General features: G+C 42.5%; 2 protein-coding genes across 6 annotated transcripts in view; both read left to right on the top strand.

Annotated features, from left to right (window-relative positions):
* The first annotated feature begins 198 nt into the window (after positions 1–198).
* On the top strand, positions 199–5079 carry LOC115139017 (uncharacterized). The gene is made up of 8 exons (XM_029676194.2): positions 199–365; positions 480–601; positions 1234–1372; positions 3177–3298; positions 3447–3557; positions 3667–3773; positions 4352–4442; positions 4568–5079. The coding sequence occupies exons 1-8, from the start codon at positions 269–271 to the stop codon at positions 4682–4684; spliced, it is 906 nt and encodes a 301-aa protein (XP_029532054.2). The 5' UTR covers positions 199–268; the 3' UTR covers positions 4685–5079.
* Positions 5080–6017: 938 nt separating this feature from the next.
* The window catches only part of LOC115138699 (bromodomain adjacent to zinc finger domain protein 1A-like), a 44324-nt gene continuing 29717 nt past the window's right edge, over positions 6018–20624 (top strand). For 2 of the 5 annotated variants that reach the window (XM_065025787.1, XM_065025786.1), the window contains exons 1-13: positions 6018–6603; positions 7980–8258; positions 15031–15180; positions 15366–15464; positions 15592–15679; positions 17802–17936; positions 18197–18251; positions 18455–18615; positions 18741–18836; positions 19112–19250; positions 19430–19576; positions 19801–19896; positions 20005–20229. In XM_065025787.1, coding sequence (XP_064881859.1) covers positions 6491–6603; positions 7980–8258; positions 15031–15180; positions 15366–15464; positions 15592–15679; positions 17802–17936; positions 18197–18251; positions 18455–18615; positions 18741–18836; positions 19112–19250; positions 19430–19576; positions 19801–19896; positions 20005–20229 — 1783 coding nt within the window. In that variant the 5' untranslated portion in view covers positions 6018–6490. The remainder of the gene's footprint in view (positions 6604–7979; positions 8259–15030; positions 15181–15365; positions 15465–15591; positions 15680–17801; positions 17937–18196; positions 18252–18454; positions 18616–18740; positions 18837–19111; positions 19251–19429; positions 19577–19800; positions 19897–20004; positions 20230–20624) is intronic. The other 3 variants (XM_029675825.2, XM_029675826.2, XM_029675823.2) reach the window with 3 other exon arrangements.

The raw sequence follows: 20624 nt of genomic DNA, 5'->3' as shown, positions 1-20624 counted from the left end.
AAAGTCATGTTTTCTACTTAGAGTAAACGGTAATTTCATACAACACGTGGCCATTTAATTTGCCAAAATCAATATTCAATATATTTATACAATATCAGTTACTTTAAATTTAATAATATATTCTAAATTCTCTCCGTTTCATCACTACTATTAATAGGGCTCCAATTATCGCGCCTCCTTAAATCTCAAATACGTATCCGGTATTTTCTACACATGCGTTCAATACATTCAAGCATGAGCAATCGTATGTGGCAAAATATTTGTTGAAATGAACTTTTCAGACGGAAAAAAAGAAATCGTACGATTACTCTCCAGAGTAAATTCCAAGGACCTGCCACGTTTAATTGACTGGATGAAAAACTCTGGTATTTAATAACCCTGGCATTAGCTATTTTAAGACTAAACCAACCATCCCATGTTCATGTTGGATTATGATGCTTTAACTGTATTACATTAGCTAGTCATTTTGTTTCTTGCAGATGAAGTGGATGATGGAGTGATTGACAATCAAAAGGTTATACTTCAAAGTATTTCAGAAGATCTTAGGGCATGTCTTCCTTTGGAGGCTGTGCTCTCCTCCGAGTCCTTGGCTATTCAGAAGGTGGGTTACTGTAATTGCTTTCATTCCTCAACATCTTTACTCCGGGCCAAATTTACTTGCTGAGTGCTTGTATTTGGTGCAAGGTGTGTGTATTTTATTTTCAGAGAGGAATAAAAAAAAACAATACTCACACTTAAAAATATACTTTTATGTAATTAAATGGGTATTTCACCCAAATTACAAAATTACGTTGGTTTCCTTACGCTCTAAGCAGTCTATGGACAAGGTATGACAACAATCCATGCTTTGGTTTAGTTTCCCTGGAACTGTTTCCACATGCTAACGTGTGTGGTACAAATCCCAATCAAGTCATGGGGCTGTTTTTCACACATCTCCAAATAATCCAAAAGTATTTAAACTTGTGAAGCTGAACAAAGTCACAGATGATTTGAACACGTGTGAAAAATGTATTATCGGTCCCATGGCTTGAATGGGATTTGTGCCACAAATGCTAAATTGTTAGCATGTGGAAACTGTGCCAGGGAAACTAAACTAAAGCATGGATTGCTGTCATACCTCGTCCAGAGACTGCTTACAGTGTAAGTAACCAGTGTAATTTTGTAATTTCGGTGTACTATCGCTTTGAATATCACAAATGAACTAATTATGTTCATCATCAATTGATTATTCAGACCCAACAGAACCCCCAGCCCACACTGCATGTGGATGCTTTCCTGTATGACGAGGACACCGTGGATACACTCTGTGAGGAGGGCAAGATGAGCCGCAACTACTGCCTGAACTGTGGCACTCGCAGAACAGCTCCCCTGGGTAGGTTTGCCTAGCATGGGCCTCCCGAGTGACGCAGTGCTCTAATGCACAGCAAAGCAGTGCTTCAGGCGTAACTACAGACCCGTGTTTGATCCCAGGCTGTGTCGAAGCCAGCGGAGACCCATGAGGCGGCGCACAATTGGCCCAGCGTCGTCTGGGTTAGGGGAGGGTTTGGCTGGCCAGGATGTCCTTTTCCCACCGCGCTCTAGAGACTCCTTGTGGTGGGCCAGGCACATGCACGCTGACTTAGGTCGCCAGTTTTACGGTGTTTCCTCCGACACGTTGGTGCGGCTGGCTTCTTGGTTAAGCAAGCAGTGTGTCAAGAAGCAGAGAGGTTTGGCAGGGTCGTATTTCGGAGGATGCATGGCTCTCGACCTTCGCCTCTCCCGAGTCAGTACGGGAGTTGCAGCGATATGACAAGACTGTAACTACCAATTGGATATCACGAAATTGGGGAGAAAAAGGTGTAAAAAGTAGAAGGAAAAAAAGGTTTGCCTTGCCTGGTTAATCATTGTACTTGTTCTGAAGGATCATGCCATCTCACCAACAATCCAATTACCCAAAGCCCATCAATAATCATACTGAACAAAAATATAAACGCAGCATGTAAAGTATTGGTCCCATGTTTCATGAGCTGAAATAAAATATCCCATAAATGTTCCATAAGCACAAAAATATTATTTCTCCCAAATATTATACACAAATGTGTTTACATCCCTGTTAGTGAGCATTTCTCCTTTGCCAAGATAATCCATCAACATGACAGGTGTGGCATATCAGGAAGCGTATTAAACAGCATAATCATTACACAGGTGCATCTTGTGCTGGGACAATAAAAGGCCACTCCAAAATGTGCAGTTTTATCACACAACACAATGCCACAGATGTCGCACATTTTGAGAGCATGCAATTGACATGGTGAATACAGAAATGTCCACCAGAGCTTTTGCCAGAGAATTGAATGTTAATTTCTCTTTCATAAACCGCCTCCAACGTATTTTTAGAGAATTTGGCAGTATGTCCAACCGGCCTCACAACCTCTACCCTCATGTATGATGTTGTGTGGGTTGAGCGGTTTGATGATGTTAATGTTCTGAACAGTGCCCCATGGTGGTGGTGGGGTTATGGTGTGGGTAGGCATAAGCTATGGACAATGAACACAATTGCATTTTATGGATGGCAATTTGAATGCACAGAGATACCGTGATGAGATCCTGAGGCCCATTAGCGTGCCATTCATCCGCCGCCATCATCTCATGTTTCAGCATGAAAATGCACTGCCCCATGTCACAAGGATCTGTACACAATTCCTAATGCTGAAAATGTCCCAGTTATTCCATGGCTTGCATACTCACCAGACATGTCACCCATTGAGCATGTTTGGGATGCCCTGGATGGACGTGTTTCACTTCCCGACAGTGTTCCACATCCCGACAGTATCCAGCAACTTTGCACAGCCATTAAAGATGAGTAAGACAACATTCCACAGGCCACAATCAACAGCTTGATCATGCAAAGGAGAAAATGGCCAGATTATTAAAAAAAAAATTTTTTAAAGGTATTTATGACCAACAGTTGCATATCTTTATTCCCAGTCAAGTGAAATCTGTAGATTAGGGCCTAATTTATTTATTTAAATTGACTGATTTCCTTATGAACTGTAACTCACTAAAATCTTTGAAATTGTTGCTAGTTGTGTTCATATTTTCGTTCAGCATAGATGTGTAAGATAGGGGTGGGTTTATAACCCTCATGTGGCAGCATTGTGTCAAATGAATGTTTATTTGAATGTTTATTTTCTCAGAGTTCATCTCTCACTCCTTCTCGATATTGGAGCTCCAGTTCCTATTCCAGCATGTCCTACCAGACCTGACTGGGAGACTAGTGGTGGATGTGGGTTCCAGGCTAGGGGCAGTACTCTATGGGGTAAATTACAGTTTGTTTTGGAATGAAAGGGAAACCATTTATGGCATTGAGATGTATTGTTAAAGGTTATGTGAAAATATTGCAGGAAAATGTAATGAATTCTTTGGCAAAAAAGTATTTACTCTTCTAGTCATATGTTGTGCTTCAGGGGTACCTGTACAGCTCTGCAGTTCGGCTTGTTGGGGTAGAGATCAGTGCAGAGTTTGTCAGGCTTCAGAATATGGCTGTGGATAAGTATGGCTTCAGTGACCGAATACAGGTAAAGCGATCATTAGTATAATTTTACATGTATTTATCTTGATCTTTGTTTTATGTTTTTAAAGAATGTAAGTGCCACAGCTTTCTCTCATTGTCTCACATTTCTGCAGGTCATCCATGGAGATATAAGTACTCAGGATTCCCTGTTACAGAATGCAGATGTTCTCATCATGAACAATGTGTTTGAGTACTTTCTACAGCCCAATGACCAAATTAAGTAGGTAAACCTTGGACACCACACCAGGGGTGTATTCATTAGGACATATCGTTTCAAAAAGTTTTCCAACAGAAAATATCATTATCCTATAATGCAGCGTTTCCCAAACTCGGTCCTCAGGAACCCAAGGGGTGTACATTTTGTTTTTTGCCCTAACACTACACAGCTTATTCAAATGATCAAAGCTTGATGATTATCTGAATCAGCTGTGTAGTACCAGGACAAAAACCAACACGTGCACCCCTTGGGCTCCCAAGGACCAAGTTTGGGAAACGCTACAATATAGGATGCAGTAAGTGATCATTGGAAGATTTCAATTGCATACTCCTCATGTCCTGTCTCCTTCTCAAAACCAATTGGATGAGAAAGCCAGAGGTCCCGCCCCTCTGACCTTCTCCTCCAATGGGTTTTGATGAGGAGAGAGGGGTAAGGATGCAATTGAGATCTTCCTCATATATTGTATCTGGTAATGATGCTGTGTAGTACCAGGACAAAAACCAACATGTGCACCTCTTGGGGTCCCGAGGACGGAGTTTGGGAAACCCTGCTCTAATGTCTCTATCCTCTTGCTTTTGTAGAGCCTGGTATTTTATCGTTCACAATTTCCGCAAGAAAGGTGCTCTATTGGTTACAGTTCCAAGCCTCCAGGAAGCACTTTCTTCACATCAGGTAAGTACTGAAAATGCCTGTAAAAACGTTCTGTTTTCCACACATTGAGAATTGAATGTTTCTATGATGTGTAACTTCAAGCATAATGCACACCTCTCTATTGCTGTACTGTGCTCCTCCTTCAGGGAGGGATCAACCTCAGCAAGTGGGTAGAGGAACTACCTCTGGATTACAACGTCTATCTGGGGAAGGACGGTGACCCGGACGCATTCAAAAATATACATCTGTATAGGGTACTGTGACCCTGAGTGAAGACCAAACATCCGCTCAGACTTTCTGTCCCTTGGATATTGACTTTCTGCTGCAATTGCAGATGGATTCTCTTATAGGACTGTGCCCTACCATATCATGTTCAAGGTATAACAATCTATAAAGATGACTGAGTGATCTGTGATAAGAAATCCCAAATATCACTCTGATAATGTTATGTACTTTACAGTTCAGTGAATGATTTGTCAGCCTTTTTACAGAAAATGTTTGACCAATGTCTGAAATACTGTAGTAAATGAGTAGTTAAAACATTTGCCTGATGGTTCTTGTATGTTCCCCTCTCACCCACACTACTGAAACAGGAAGCATGGGAGGGTAGCATAATTACAACAGAAAGTGGCTATTAAATGGCACCAGCTCTGAGGAACTTCTGTGTTGCCTTCTTTACCAACAGCATGGCATCACATCTCTTTTGCAGCGCTTTAATAGTGTTTCATTTTGGACTCTGTGGCAATTGTAATTACAACCTCTTTGATGGATTTGCACCTTAGTTATGAGGCTCTCTAACTACACCAGGCAGACATCATGCAGGGTAGCCTAGTGGTTAGAGCGTTGGACTAGTAACCGGAAGGTTGCAAGTTCAAACCCCTGAGCTGACAAGGTACCAATCTGTCATTCTGCCCCTGAACAGGCAGTTAACCCACTAGGCTGTCATTGAAAATAAGAATTTGTTCTTAACTGTTAACTGACTTGCCTAGTTAAATAAAGGTAAAATACATTTAAAAAATGCAGTCATGTTGTAGTAAACATGACACCATTGTTGAACATTGGCCTTCAGTCACCATCAATATTCTGTTTATTGAAATATGACACAAGCTGACCTTTTTTTTTATACCAATCAGATAAGCTCTTTTGCAAATCATTGGTCAAAATATCAGAATAAGGCTGCCTGAGTAAACGCAGCATAAGAACAAAGCACGTACATATTGGTGATTCATACCCCACATGGCGGACAGACGGGAAGTTGGATGCATGTGGAAAATGTTAGGCGCTATAATATGTATAGGGTTAGGGTTAGGCGCTATGATTATGATCACTCACTTAAACCTGTACAAAAGTTGTGTATCAGCTGAAAAAGTATGTTTTACCAGAACAGATATGCTATGTTTTACTATTAATTTGTATGATGCTCTGAATCAAGTAGTAACAAATCCCATATTGCTTCTCCACTCCTCTGATGTTCAACGAAGATAAACATGATTGGAGGTGATGATGCGAGTGGCGGGATAAAGAACCAATGGACATCATATAGTCTTCACTCAAGCTACGCCCTCCTACGCGCTTTTCATCTGTGAAATAGAGTGGATCAAATTTATAGTCAACACGCAGTCTGTCCGCTGGTTTAGTGGGGCAGTCATTTGACTTTTTGTATTTTTCTCCCGCGGATTATTGTTTTAATGTTACATAACCGATCCGGTAAATCTCTTGAATTCTTCCTCTAGTATGCGAAAATGTTCTCAAGTGGTTTAAACATCGAGGTTTTTAATTGCTAATATCAGTTCCCATTCATTGAGCACATTTTCATGTGAGTTGGTTGGAAAAGCGTCACTTTTGTGTGTTACTGGAAGCGTGTGCCATTAACAAAGGCTGGATTTCCTCTTAAAATTGTCGTAGATTATCACGAACATTTTTTTTAAATGTTTGGGTCACTGTCCTCATGTCTGAGTTTATTGCCGATGAATACTGATTTAAAACTTTGTAATTACATGGTTTCTGGCTTTCTTTTCCCTCCTTTTTGAGTCTCAAAGAGGACAAATCGGAGACGAAGATAAAGAAAGATGCCGCTTCTCCACAGAAAGCCGTTTGTCAGACAGAAGCCCCCAGCGGACCTCAAACCAGATGAAGAAGTGTTTCTTTGCAAAGTCACACATGAAATCTTCAGGACATACGAGTACGTGAAGACCAAATTGATAAATTCATTAACATTAAATAATGATCAATGTTAGTTATTAACTATTAAATGACCATCCAATTTTGGCTCAACTCAAATTAGGAAAGTTTAACCCATAGTGACAGCAAACATTAGCTAGCTTGCTAAGAAGCTAAAATCCACTGCAGTGCTTGGAAGATGGACAAAGTACTACTTATTATAAACTAGTTGGTAAATCATTAATAATGTATTGTCTGGTTGACACCTATTTAGCTAGTCATCAGATGAAATGGGTCAGAACCGTTATTTCTATCCAGTTGTCAAACTTTGTTTGGCAGGTGTAGCCAGCTTGATCACCGCTAGTTTAGCGGCTACTATAGCTAGCTAGTAGTGTTGGAGCGACTACCATTTCATGTTTACCAGCCGTGTTAACCAAGTATTTGGGCCTGCTAGCCAGCTTGAAGCTAGCGTTGCCAAATATCCAACTTGAGTCAACTTTATTTGACTAGTTTATAATTATTGCCGTAATTTACTATCATATCCATCGAGTAACTGGTTGGTTAATCTAACCATTCTTAGAATTTATCGGATGCTCTCTTAGATACTTTTACATAGTCCTAAAATGAGAGCAGAGCCGTTCGCGCTCATCACAACTCGTCTTGCCTCAGTTCGCGTGTGGAACGTGGGCAGGCTCATTGTTGTGGGATTGTTTATAGCTAGCTAACTAGGAAGCAACATGTTAACTAGTGGGTTTATAGTGAAATATTTGAGCAATTTGTAACCCATAGCCTAGACAAACTTTTTAATTCGGACTTGCCTACGAATAATACTGACTTGTTTCAAGGGGTTCTTGAAAGGTAAACAATTTTCACCCTGGCCCTCATTCCAGATAGACTGCAAGTTCCCATGTTACTGTACATTAAGTAGAGGGACAGTGTGACATACATCTTTTAGTTCTGTTCATTATTTTATCACTATTTTGAAGATGGACTGTTTTTTATATTTGGTTTTGTATAAGGTATAATTTTTTTGGAATTGTATTTAGTCAGCATGTGTGACCGACTGATCGACATGACTTTGGAAGACTTTGAGGTCCTATCGATGCAGAAACTGGAAAAGCATCTCAATATTTACAGTGTACACAGATGAGCAGGGTATATGTTGTGCAAGTTAGGTTGTGTTATGTTTTTAACGCCAATTTGGGGTGAGCATTGGTTTTCGTTTCCTCCTATGATTATGTGGGCAGCAATATTTTGCATGTGTCCAGCCCAACATGCAAAATTAGTGAGCAATTTCATGCCCTTAAACATTAGGGCCCTTGTCAAAAGTAGTGACGTTACACTATAGGGGATATGCAATTATCTGTACTGACTAGAATCACCCCATCTCCCAACAAGTGACTTCTTTGAGAGGACCATCCTGTGCAACAGCCTGGTGTGGAGCTGTGCGGTGACGGGCAAGCCTGGCCTGACCTACCTGGAAGCTCTGGACTGTGAGAAGAGAGGTCGTCAGAGCCTCCAGAGCTTCCCCTCAGCCCTGGTGGTCCCCCTGCTGCACCTCACAGCCCTCACCTACCGTACCCGGCTCCATGAGATCTGTGATGATGTGTATTCTTACGTCAAGGAGAGGTTCTTCCCTGGGGAGATTGTGGACGTTGTGACCCGCTCCGGTACCAGGTAAAGTGTTAATTTAACCACATGACCTCACCAAGCATCATCAGTTGTACTCAACTTTACTGTAATCTGGGTGTTCTGAGCCGCACCAGTGTCGGGTAATGTGTTGGTTTTATCCATATGATGACCTCCCCGACAGTCATCAGTTTCACTTTATTTTATACATATGACCTCATCTAGTGTCATCAGTTTCACTTCTAACCAGGGGTCTGATATCATTTGGTTTTATACCAGCTTCCTGAAGGACTACAATGCCTTTTATGTTCTCTCCCTATGAGTCTCGGTGCTTTGATAGTTCCCGTATTTAGCCAAAGGAGTATTCATCCAATGTCTTGTGTTTATTTATGTTCACTAGAGCCCAGCTCTTTGACAGTGAAATCATGTTCTCTGTAGTAAACCGATACATGGATATTTGTCAATGTGGTTGAGAGTTGGCTATGACCTGTTTGGAGAGGGGTGCCAGAGGAGCTCTAATATAGAATTGTATTTGTCACAATGCGCCAAATACAACAGGTGTGTATACCTTACTGTGAAATTCTTACTTACAAAGTAAAAAAAATAAACTAGCATTAATAACAATAATGAGGCTATATGCAGGGGGTACAGGTTAGTTGAGATAATATGTACAGTACCAGTCAAGTGTGGACACTCATTCAAGGATTTCTTTATTTTTACTATTTTCTACATTGTAGAATAATAGTGATGACGTCAAAACTACGAAATAACACATGGAATCATGTAATAACCAAAAATGTGTTAAACAAACCAATCTATTTCTATATTTGAGATTCTTCAAAGTAGCCACCCTTTGCCTTGATGACAGCTTTGCACTTGTTGGCTGCTTTTCCTTCACTCTGCGGTCCAACTCATCCCAAACCATCTCAATTGGGTTGAGGTTGGGAGATTGTGGAGGCCAGGTCATCTGATGCAGCACTCCATCACTCTCCTTCTTGGTCAAATAGCCCTTACACAACCTGAAGGTGTGTTGGGTCATTTTCCTGTTGAAAAACAAATGATAGTACCACTAAGTGCAAACCAGATGGGATGGCTTGTCACTGTAGAATGCTGTGGTAGCCATTCTGGTTAAGTGTGCCTTCAATTCTAAATAAATCTGTGCCACCAGCAAAGCACCATCTCCATGCTTCATGGTGGGAACTGCACATACAGAGATCGTCTGTTCATCTTCTCTGTGTCTCATGAAGACATGGCGATTGGAACCAAAAATCTCAGTCTAATGTCCATTGATCCTGTTTCTTGGCCCAGACAAGTCTCAAATCAAATTGTGTCACATTTCACCTTACAGTGAAGTGCTTACTTACAAGCCCTTAACCAACAATGCAGTTTTAAGGAAAATAAAATAAAAACAAATAATTAAAGCGCAGCACTAAATAACAATAGCAGGGCGGTATACATGCGCTAACGGTACAGAGTCAATGTGGGGGGGAACCGGTTAGTTGAGGTAGTATGTATATGTAGGTGGAGTTATTAAAGTGACTATGCATAGATAATAACAGAGTAGCAGCGTAGGTGGGGGGGTCGCAATGAAAATAGTCTGGGTTGTCATTTTGATTAGCTGTTCAGGAGTCTTATGGCTTGGGGGTAGAAGCTGTTTAGAAGCCTCTTGGACCTAGACTTGGCGTTCCGGTACCGCTTGCCGTACGGGAGCTGAGAGAACAGTCTATGACTAGGGTGGTTGGAGTTCTTGACCATTTTTAGGGCCTTCCTCTGACACCTCCTGGTATAGAGATCCTGGATGGCAGGAAGCTTGACCTCTGATGTACTGAGCCGTACACACTACCCTCTTGCGGTCAGAGCCCGAGCAGTTGCCATACCAGGCAGTGATGCAACCCGTCAAGATGCTCTCGATGGTGCAGCTGTAGAACCTTTTTGAGGATTATGGTCAGATTTGGCAAATGGAGGGCGAGTGAGAGCTTTGTGCTTTTCACTCTGTGTGTGGAGTAAAGGTGGTCTAGAAGTTTTGTGGTTGCACATTTAACATGCTGATAGAAATGAGGTAAAAATGATTTAAGTTTCCCTGCATTAACAGCGTTTTCCTGTTTGCTTATGGCGGTATACAGCTCATTGAGTGCAGTTTTAGTGCCGGCATCGGTCTGGTGGTATGTAGATTATGTGGTCTATAGGGTAGATTGTGTGGTCTACAGCTTATCATTAGATCCTCTACCTCAAGTGAGCAAAACCTCGAGACTTCCTTTAGATACCGTGCACCAGCTGTTGTTAACATGTATGCATAGACCCCCGCCCTGTGTCTTACCAGAGGCAGCTGTTCTGTCCTACCGATGGAGTCTGGGTCTCGTCGGGTGTCAGTAGTATCTCCCTCCCGTCCAACTCATTGAGGAACTCTTCGTCCAGTTTGAGGTGAGTAATCGCAGTTCTGAAGTCCAGAAGCTCTTTTCGGTCTTAAGAGAAGGAAGCGGCAATATTATGTACAAAACAAGTTACGAACAACGTGAAAAAACAAACAAAATATCATGGTTGGTTAAGAGCCGATAAGACTGCAGCTATCCCCTCCGGCGCCATTTTCAAACACATTGGCTTCTCTTCTTCTTATTGGTGTCCTTTTAATAGTGGTGTCTTTGCAGCAATTTGACGATGAAGGCCTGATTTCACGTGGTCTTCTCCGAGCAGTTATTTATGTGTCTGTTACCTTTATTTGGGCTGCAATCTTTGAGGCTGGTAACTCTAATAAACTTATCCTCTGCAGCAGAGGTAACTGGGTCTTCCTTTCCTGTGGCGGTTCTCATGAGAGCCAGTTTCATCATAGCTCATGGTGGTTTTTGTGACTGCACTTGAAGAAATGTTCAAAGTTGTTAATTTTCCACATTGACTGACCTTAATGTCTTAAAGTAATTATGGACTTTCGTTTCTCTTTGCTTGCTTGTGCTGTTCTTGCCATAATATGTACTTGTTATTTTACCAAATAGGGCTGTCTTCTGTATACCACCACTAGCTTGTCACAACACAACTGATTGGCTCAAATGCATTAAGAAGAAAAGAAATGCCACATATTAACTTTAAACAAGGCACACCTGTTAATTGAAATATATTCCAGGTGACTACCTCATGAAGCTGGTTGAGAGATTGCCAAGAATGGCCAAAGCTGTCTTCCAGGCAAAGGGTGGCTACATTGAAGAATCTAACACTTTTGTTTGGTTACTACATGATTCCTTATTTGTTATTTCATAGTTTTGATGACTTCACTATTGTTCTACAATGTAGAAAATAGTAAAAATAAAGAAATCGTTGAATGAGTGTGTGTCCAAACTTTTGACTGGTACTATATATAATTTCTTCAAATTCCTGAGTGGGAAGTTGACTGACTCCTTCTGGACCTCCCCCTACCTAACCATGTAGGCCTACATCAGCACAATCATCTCAGAAAATCCTAGGGAGAGCCCTGATTGTACATTTTTAAATGTATTTCTTGTTAGCTACTGTAGAGCAGCCAGGTACCCATACTATTAAGTCTATAGTTACCAGTCCTACTAAGGGTAGTCTTCTGCCAACATTGTTAGGCAACAAGAAATATGCTTTGGCCTTTTGATTTGAGCAGTGTGGATGTCGCGCTCCATTGTGGGGGTGGATGGGAGTGTACACTTACTCCTGTCGTCCACGATCAGCTCCTTGTTTTTTATTGACGTTGAAGGAGAGGTTGTTGTCCTGGGACCACACTAAGTCTCAGACCTTCCATCTGTAGGCTGTCTCCTCACCGTCCATATCCTGTGGCTACTAGATTATGGAAGCCACTGGGCATATGGATCTAAATAAATGAGCCAAGAGGACATCGGTCAGCCATCATAAACTGAACTTAGAAAATAACACAACGGGAGGGACTGAGTGGATGGACCTAAGGCAGGCTCTGTGATTGGCTGAGCCAGCAAAAGGAGTTGTCCCAGACATTACATTATCACAGCTTAGCAGTAGGTAGCTGAGCGAGAGAATGCCAGACAAGAAGCAACATGCACCCACAGCAGGGGGGGCAGAGGGAAGGGGGAGTAGGCCAGTGGTTTAAGTATTAGTGCGAGCATGTATTGTTACAAATATTTATAAGTCTGGGCCTCAACAATGACCATTCTTTCAATTCTGCTACTATGACTATTGTTACAAGTACAGTTATTGAGCAGATTTCATCTAATTTTAAACAAGTTAATGAACTAGACCTAGAGCCTTGCACTGAATGAATTTTAAGCCCTATCCATGCTCGTGACGTTCAGACTCTACCCTATCTAGGCCCAATTTTCGAATGTGAAATTTAAGCCCTGGTCCTGCCCTAAATCAGAAAGAACTTCCATTCGCTGCTTGTCTGTCTTGCGCTGCATACACTCTGCATGACTTGTGAGTATCCATAGCAACACCTCTGCTTGGTGACGAGACCGAGAGCAGTTAGCTGTGAACCAGCTACTTTTCGTCACTCAACTCAAGGAACATTTTATTTTCGGTAAAATAATCTCTCCTGTGGAGTCAGGCAATGTTCTAGTCTTATTTAAAGAGGTTAAAGCACTTCTGATGCTATATGTACATGGAATATGTACTACGCAGCAGTGCACAAGCAAATGGCTCAGCTTCAGAATGTTAATGATACATGAGTACTAGCTGTACCTTAGTTATTGATGGAAAAACAGGCCCTACCCGGCCCTAACCCACTGTATAATGTTGAGACCTACCGGGGTGGGGTGGCAGAGCTCTAACTGGACCTTAGAAGCCCCATGGACTTGTAATACAGGGGTTTTCAGTGATTTAGCTTTGTTTCCTATTTGCCATCTCCTACGTGACTTACCAATGTATTGGGCAACAAAACAAACACTTTCATTCAAGAGATATATATATATTACACACAGTTGAAGTCGAAAGTTTACATACACTTAGGTTGGAGTCATTCAAACTCGTTTTTCAACCACTCCACTAATGTCTTATTAACAAACTATAGTTTTGGCAAGTCGGTTAGGACATCTACTTTGTGCATGACATGTCATTTTTCCAACAATTGTTTACAGACAGATTATTTCACTTATAATTCACTGTATCACAATTCCAGTGGGTCAGAAGTTTACATACACTAAGTTGACTGCCTTATAAACCGCTTGGAAAATCCCAGAAAATGATGTCGAGGCTTTTGGAGCTTCTGATAGGTCAATTGACATCATTTGAGTCAATTGGGGGTGTACCTGTGGATGTATTTCAAGGCCTACCTTCAAACTCTATAGACCTCCACCAGTCTGGTTCATCCTTGGGAGCAATTTCCAAAAGCCTGAAGGTACCACGTTCATCTGTACAAACAATAGTACGCAAGCATGAACACCAAGGGACCACGCAGCCATCATACCGCTCAGGAAGGAGACTCGTTCGATCTCCTAGAGATGAATGTACTTTGGTGCAAAAAGTACAAATCAATCCCAGAACAACAGCAAAGGATCTTGTGAAGATGCTTTAGGAAACTGGTACAAAGGTATCTATATCCACAGTAAAACGAGTCCTATATCGACATAACCTTAAAGGCCGCTTAGCGAGGAAGAAGCCACTGCTCTAAAACTACCCTATAAAAGACAGACTACGGTTTGCAACTGCACATGGGGACAATATTGTACTTTTGGAGAAATGTCCTCTGGTCTGATGAGACAAAAATAGAACTGTTTGGCCATAATGCCCATCGTTATTTTTGTAGGAAAAATTTGTAGATTGCAAGCCGAAGAACACCATCCCAACCGTGAAGCACGGGGAGGGCAGCATCACGTTGTGGGGGTGCTTTGCTGCAGGAGGGACTGGTGCACTTCACAAAATAGATGGCATCATGAGGGAGGAAGAATTGTGGATATATTGAAGCGACATCTAAAGACATCAGTCAGGAAGTTTAAAGCTTGGTCGCAAATGGGTCTTCCAAATGGACAATGGCCCCAAACATACTTCCAAAGTTGTGGCAAAATGGCTTAAGGACAACAAAGTCAAGGAATTGGAGTGGCCATCAAAAAGCCCTGACCTCAATCCCATAGAAAATTTGTGGGCATAACTGAAAACGTATGCGAGCAAGGAGGCCTACAAACCTGACTCAGTTACACTAGCTCTGTCAGGAGGACTGGACCAAAATTCGCCCAACTTATTGTGGGGAGCTTGTGGAAGGCTACCTGAAACAATTGACCAAAGTGTAGCAATTTAAAGGCAGTGCTACCAAATACTAATTGAGTATGTAAACTTCTGACCCACTGGGAATGTGATGAAAGAAATAAAAGCTGAAAGAAATAATTCTCTCTATTATTCTGACATTTCACATTCTTTAAAGTGGTGATCCTAACTGACCTAAGACAGGGATTTTTTACAAGGATTAAATGTCAGGAATTGTGAAACTGAGTTGAAATGTATTTGGCTAAGGTGTATGTAAACTTCCTACTTTATCTGTGTATGTGTTTTTGCCCCCATTTTTTTTCAACCAATTGCTGGTTATGACGTTGCCTCAATGGGCTCGGGAGAGGCGGCAGTCGAGACATAACCCCCTAGTCGCCTGCTTCACACGGCTCATTTTACCCGGAAGTCAGCGGAGGGCTCCGTATACCTCCACCACATTGACATGATTGGGTGGGGGCGGTATGGTCCTGTTTAAACAAGCTCACTTCCTTGACAACTTCCTTCACAACAGCTCTTCTCAACAGCTCTGCTACACAAAGTGGAAGAAGTATAAGTGCCCTGACGGCCAATACAGGCATCGGATTGACCATGCAGCTGTGTTTTTCAATCAATTGAAATGTGTTTTGAATATTTCCTACAGGCAGTTATGTGAAATCTTGGATGTGCAGTCTCCCCACCATTCCAACGGGCCGGTCAATGGGCATGCCAAACTTCAGATGGAGGGAGACTTCATCGTCATCAGTGACAGTGAGGAGGACACTCCTAAAAGCCCCAAATCAAAGGCCAATGGGTCAGTCTGTAAGCCAAGCTATTCAGAGCTGCATCTGGATATGCATCCTTATCCCTATGGTCAAAAGTAGTGCACTTTATAGGGACTAGGGTGCCATTGCACATGCACACCAAGTCTTTGCCCCTGTCTAGTTTCTTTGTTAGCATGGATTAATACCTTTTTGCCCCCCCCCGTCATGTTTAAAGCAAGACAAAGAAATCTGTCAACCCGTCTGTGTTCAAGTACAAAGTACGGCCCATCAAGGAAGGCAGTGTTCCCATATTCACCAAGGCTGGTCAGATGAGGTGAGACTAACCTACTGACTAACAATGTTCTGGTAGCTTGTATTGTTCTTATTCAACAGTTAATCCCCTCTGACTTTTTAAATGGAACCACTAACCGTTATTCCTGTCTCTTGCTCGCTTATTTTAGCCGTAAGAAGAACACGTTTTCACGAGACAGACTAAAGCTGCTGCTCAAACAGCACTGTGAACCACAGAACGGAGTCGTTATGATCAAGGTATTAAGATTGAACTTGAAAATATTATGAATTATGCACGTTGGTGTGTGTTCCTTTTTAAGCAAAAACTCTTAAGGATCTTGTGGCCATTTGAATCAAGTAGGGCCGTCCCCGACTACAGAACCTTGGTCAACCAAAATGTGTCTTTTCTTTCGACCAATCGATTTGTAAATGTTAAATGTGTATTTTTCCATATAGACAGACCCTATGCGTTTGTTAAATAAAATCCACTGTATGCATTGAGCTTGTCTGATGCTTTAAGCTTACTGTTCGATAAAATAACACGTAAATGACTCGAAAGAGCCACAGATCTAGATAACTCAACCAGACCCAACCATTCTCTTCAAACTACTGCTGGCTTTTACTCTTCTGAAGTTGCTTACAATAGGCTATACGAGGAGTCGGCAACCTTTCTCATGTGGAATACCAATTCTACCAATCTGCGTGCCAGTTATGTTTCTAACAAATTAAACATTAAATCACATTTGTCTACGCATGGCCTGTCTGCAATGAACTGGAAACATTGTATCAACTATTAACTTGGCTCAGGCCTGAAGCAGGTGCTAGTGAACTTGCAACATTGTATCAAGTTTCCTGCACCAGTGAGCTTGGGACAGACACAGCTGTTAGCTGTATTCAGACCCTTTGATATGAGACTTGAAATTGAGCTCCGGTACATCCTGTTTCCATTGATCAGCCTTGATGTTTCTACAACTTGATTGGAGTCCACCTGTGGTAAATTCAGTTGATTGGACATGATTTGGAAAGGCACACACCTGTCTGTATAAGGTCCCACAGTTGACAGTGCATGTCAGAGCAAAAACCAAGCTGAGGTCGAAGGAATTGTCCATAGAGCTTCAAGACAGGATTGTGTCGAGGTAAAGATCTGGGAAAGGGTAATAAAACATTTCTGCAGCATTGAAGGTCCCCAAGAAAACAGTGGCCTCCATCATTCTTAAATGGAAGAAGTTTGGAACCACCAAAATTCTTCCTAGAGCTGGCCGCCCGGCCAAACTGAGCAATCGGGGGAGAAGGGCCTTGGTCAGGGAGGTGACCAAGAACCCGATGGTCACTCTGACTTAGCTCCAGAGTTCATCTGTGTAGATGGGAGAACCTTCCAGAAGGACAACCATCTCTGCAGCACTCCACCAATCAGGCCTTTATGGTAGAGTGGCCAGACGGAAGTCACTCCTCAGTAAAAGGCACATGACAGCCTGCTTGGAGTCTTCCAAAAGGCACCTAAAGGACTCTGACCATGAGAAACAGGGTCCTCTGGTCTGATGAAAACAATATTATTCTCTTTGGCCTGAATGCCAAACATCACATCTGGAGGAAACTTGGCACCATCCTTATGGGGATCGTGGTGGGAGCATCATGCTGTGGGGATGTTTTTCAGTGGCAGTGACTGAGCGATTGAGGCAAAGATGAACGGCGCGAAGTACAGAGAGATCCTTCCTGAAGCCCAGTCGGAGGCCCTGAGCAGGTTAACAGGACAACGACCCTAAGCAGACAGCCAAGACAATGCAGGACTGACTTCGGGAGAAGACTCAATGTCCTTAAGTGGCCCAGCCAGAGCCTGGACTTGAACCTGATCGAACATCTGGCGAGACCTGAAAAATAGTTGTGCTGCGACGCTTCCCATCCAACCTGACAGAGCTTGAGAGGCTCTGCAGAGAAGAATGGGAGAAACTCTCCAAATACAGGTGTGCCAAGCTTGTAGCGGTTACCCAAGAAGACTCAAGGCTGTAATCACTGCCAAAGATGCTTCAACAAAGTACTGAGGGAAAGGTCTGAATACTTAGGTAAATGTGATATTTCAGTCTATTTTTAATACATTTGCAAACATTTCTTACCCTGTTTTTGCTTTGTCATTATGGGTTGTTGTGTGTTTGAGGGAAATAAAAAAAACATATATTTTAAAATAAGGCTGTAATGTAACAATGTGGGAAAAGTCTAAGGGTCTGAATACTTCCCGAAGTGTGTGTGCTACTGCTTGACGACAAAAAAATATCTTTGTTAACCAACAGCCTGTCGACTAATTTGGGTCAGCCGTAGAATCAAGGAACTGTCATTTTGCGCTAGTGTTGTTGCCAACAGTTTCTTATTTGTGTTTCATGCTTAGGCATCAACTGTTGCTAAGTACAAGTTGGCAGAACAGCACTTCTCCCAGTTTTTCCCTGACCAGCCGCCTGTGTTTGTCTTCAGTCCTCCTCCTAAAGGGCGGAGCAGGCCCAAGAATGATTATTTTCCTCGAAAGGTGAGGATTGGCAATGTACTTGTCCCAAATGGCTCTACAGGTCCTGGTCAAGTCGTACACTCTAGGGAATAGGGTGCCATTTGGGACACATCCCATATGTACACCCTTTGTTATAACATATTCGCTGAGTAATCATAACAATCTTATTATATTGTAAATGCTAACTTTTTGTTTGACTTCCACCGTGAATTTGCTCAGTACGAAATGTGAACCATTTTAAGAGAAGATTACGTTGAGATTATTTATTTCCTTTACTGTAGGCAGCAGAGGAAAAGCTTCGTCTGATGCAGCAGAAAGAGGAGATGATAGCTACGGGTGAGTCCAGTAGATTAGTTGGATATTAGTAGATAATTCTTAGCATGTTATCATGTAAGTGCAAAAAGTAGTGCAGTGTTAGCATGTAAGTGCTAATGAGTCTGTGCCAAAAGATGTATGAATGATCCCATGGTTTGGCTGCCACATTTAATCTATATATCAAGAATGGTGACAATGTATTTTAATAAATCTGTCATGTTCAGCACATGAAAAGGCCAATCGGGAGAGGGAAGATGACCTGGGGGCCAAAAGGAAAGAGAAGGAGGACAAAGAAAAGAAGAGGGAAGAGATGAAAAAGATGTTTGAAGAGGAGAAGCAGAGGAGGAAAGAGGAGAAAGAACGCATGAAAGTGGAAAAGGACAAAGTACGTTACGATTAAGGTTATTTTTGATCGATGTCACTGGGTTTTTATTTACATTTGTACACCATACAATGTCTCAGATCACTTAATATAGATTACACTGTATGGATCGTAATACTATATTGCAGGAGAGAGAGAAGCTGAAGGAGGAGAAGAAGAAATATGCAGAGAGACAAAAGATCTGGAGCAAACCCAGAGAAGACATGGAGTGTGACGACCTGAAGGTAAGCAGCCCCAACCTTAGCTAGTTTTTGTTTGGCCTCATCCTCCGTAATTGAAACGCTTACTTTTTCTCATTGATACAAGAAAGTTGGTGCTGCATAGGCAACTTCTGTGTTCGATATGAGTTGGCTATACAGCAGAAACTCCTCTGCGTCCATGTTAGCCTTTTGTGTTTTAAGACAGTAAGGTTGTGAAACGTCCTAAATGGGATCTCTAAGTTGGTAAGTAAAGTTAGCATGTTTAGGCCTCTGACTCTCCTCTATGGAATCATGTCCAGGATCTCCCAGCCCCAGTGCCGGTGGAGACCCGTCTGCCTGCAGAGCTGTTCGGGGATGCTCTCATGGTGCTGGAGTTCCTCAAAGCCTTTGGAGAGCTCTTTGACCTCAAGGACGAGTTCCCAGAAGGCCTCACACTCGGTGAGAAACACTGGCAAAACATTGTAAAAATACAATCACTGGTTCTACAACTTTAGGTTTATCACCCATGTTTGATATTAGAATATAGTTAATTGTGTGAAAGTTCAGTGACAGTCTGGTTTAGTGTGTGTGTGTTGTCAGGAGTTTTCTGACTGTTGGGCCTTGTCTGTGTGTTCCAGAGGTTCTGGAGGAGGCCCTGGTGGGGTCGGACCCCGAGGGGCCACTCTGTGAGCTGCTCTTCTTCTTCCTGTCGGCCATCTTCCAGGCCCTGGCTGAGGAGCAGGAGGAGGTGGCCCGCGACCAGGTGGCTGAGGTTGACGCCAAAGGTAGGGACAGAAACGGGCCTCGACAACGCTTGTTTACTGTCAACACCCTGTTTAGTCTACTTAACCGATCGTGATTGGTCACCAAATATACTTTGGTAGTGAGCAATACAAAGTTATCAATGGCGACATTTCACCCAGGCTGTAGGATTGACTGACTAATTACAAAGTTTAGCATATTGAAAAATCTATTAGTTTGTCAGTGTGTGAATCTTCCTTGTTGTCAGATCTGAGTGAGGCTCTGGATGATGATGCGGACCCCACCCAGTCTGCCATCAGTGCTGTGGCTTCCCTGGCTGCTGCCTGGCCTCAGCTCTACCAAGGTGAGAGAAGGACTACAATCTTTAATATAGTCAATGTTCATATACAACTACTCTCATATTTGTTTCTTTTGTACTGAGAGCCTGACTTTTCAGTGCATGTCTCTGTAGGCTGCAGTCTGAAGCAGTTGGACCTGGACAGCTGTACTCTGTCAGAGATCCTGAGGCTGCACATCCTGGCATCGGGGGCCGACTGCAACTCTGCCAACGCCAAATTCCGCTACCAGAAACGTGGAGGATTCGGCTCTACAGACGACCCCTGTGTTGAGCTAAGGCTGGCCAACCCTGGGTTGCTCAAGAGGCTGTCCTGCACTGCTGTCTACGACCTGCTGCCAGGTGACACTGATACACACACACACACACACACACACAGACAGCCTCTTCAAGTTATTGCTTAAGAAAAGAAGCAGAACTGAAGAAGCTATCCCTTTTTCTTTCTGTGCCCCCAAGTGTTCGGATGTAGGCTACTAGTAAAGTTCAGGCCTGTCAATCAGACTCAGGAAGAAAACAAGTTTCCCAGTAATATGGGTCGTATCTGGTGAACTGTTTGGTCTAGAAACACACCATTTAAGCTGTAGTAATGGTACAGCCACAGCGTTTTTTTTCTCTCTCTAGGGTTCCTGGAAACAACGGTAGAGCGACCCTTAATCATTACAACATATCTGGCTTTTATGAGAATTCCAGTTCTCACTCCAAAATTATCACACTTCTGAGCCATGCTTGGGAATAAG

This window comes from Oncorhynchus nerka, linkage group LG12 (genome assembly GCF_034236695.1).
Source record: "Oncorhynchus nerka isolate Pitt River linkage group LG12, Oner_Uvic_2.0, whole genome shotgun sequence".
Classification (NCBI taxonomy): domain Eukaryota; kingdom Metazoa; phylum Chordata; class Actinopteri; order Salmoniformes; family Salmonidae; genus Oncorhynchus; species Oncorhynchus nerka.
The sequence above is the reverse complement of the archived record's forward strand: the minus strand, read 5'-3'. Positions and strand labels throughout refer to the sequence as shown.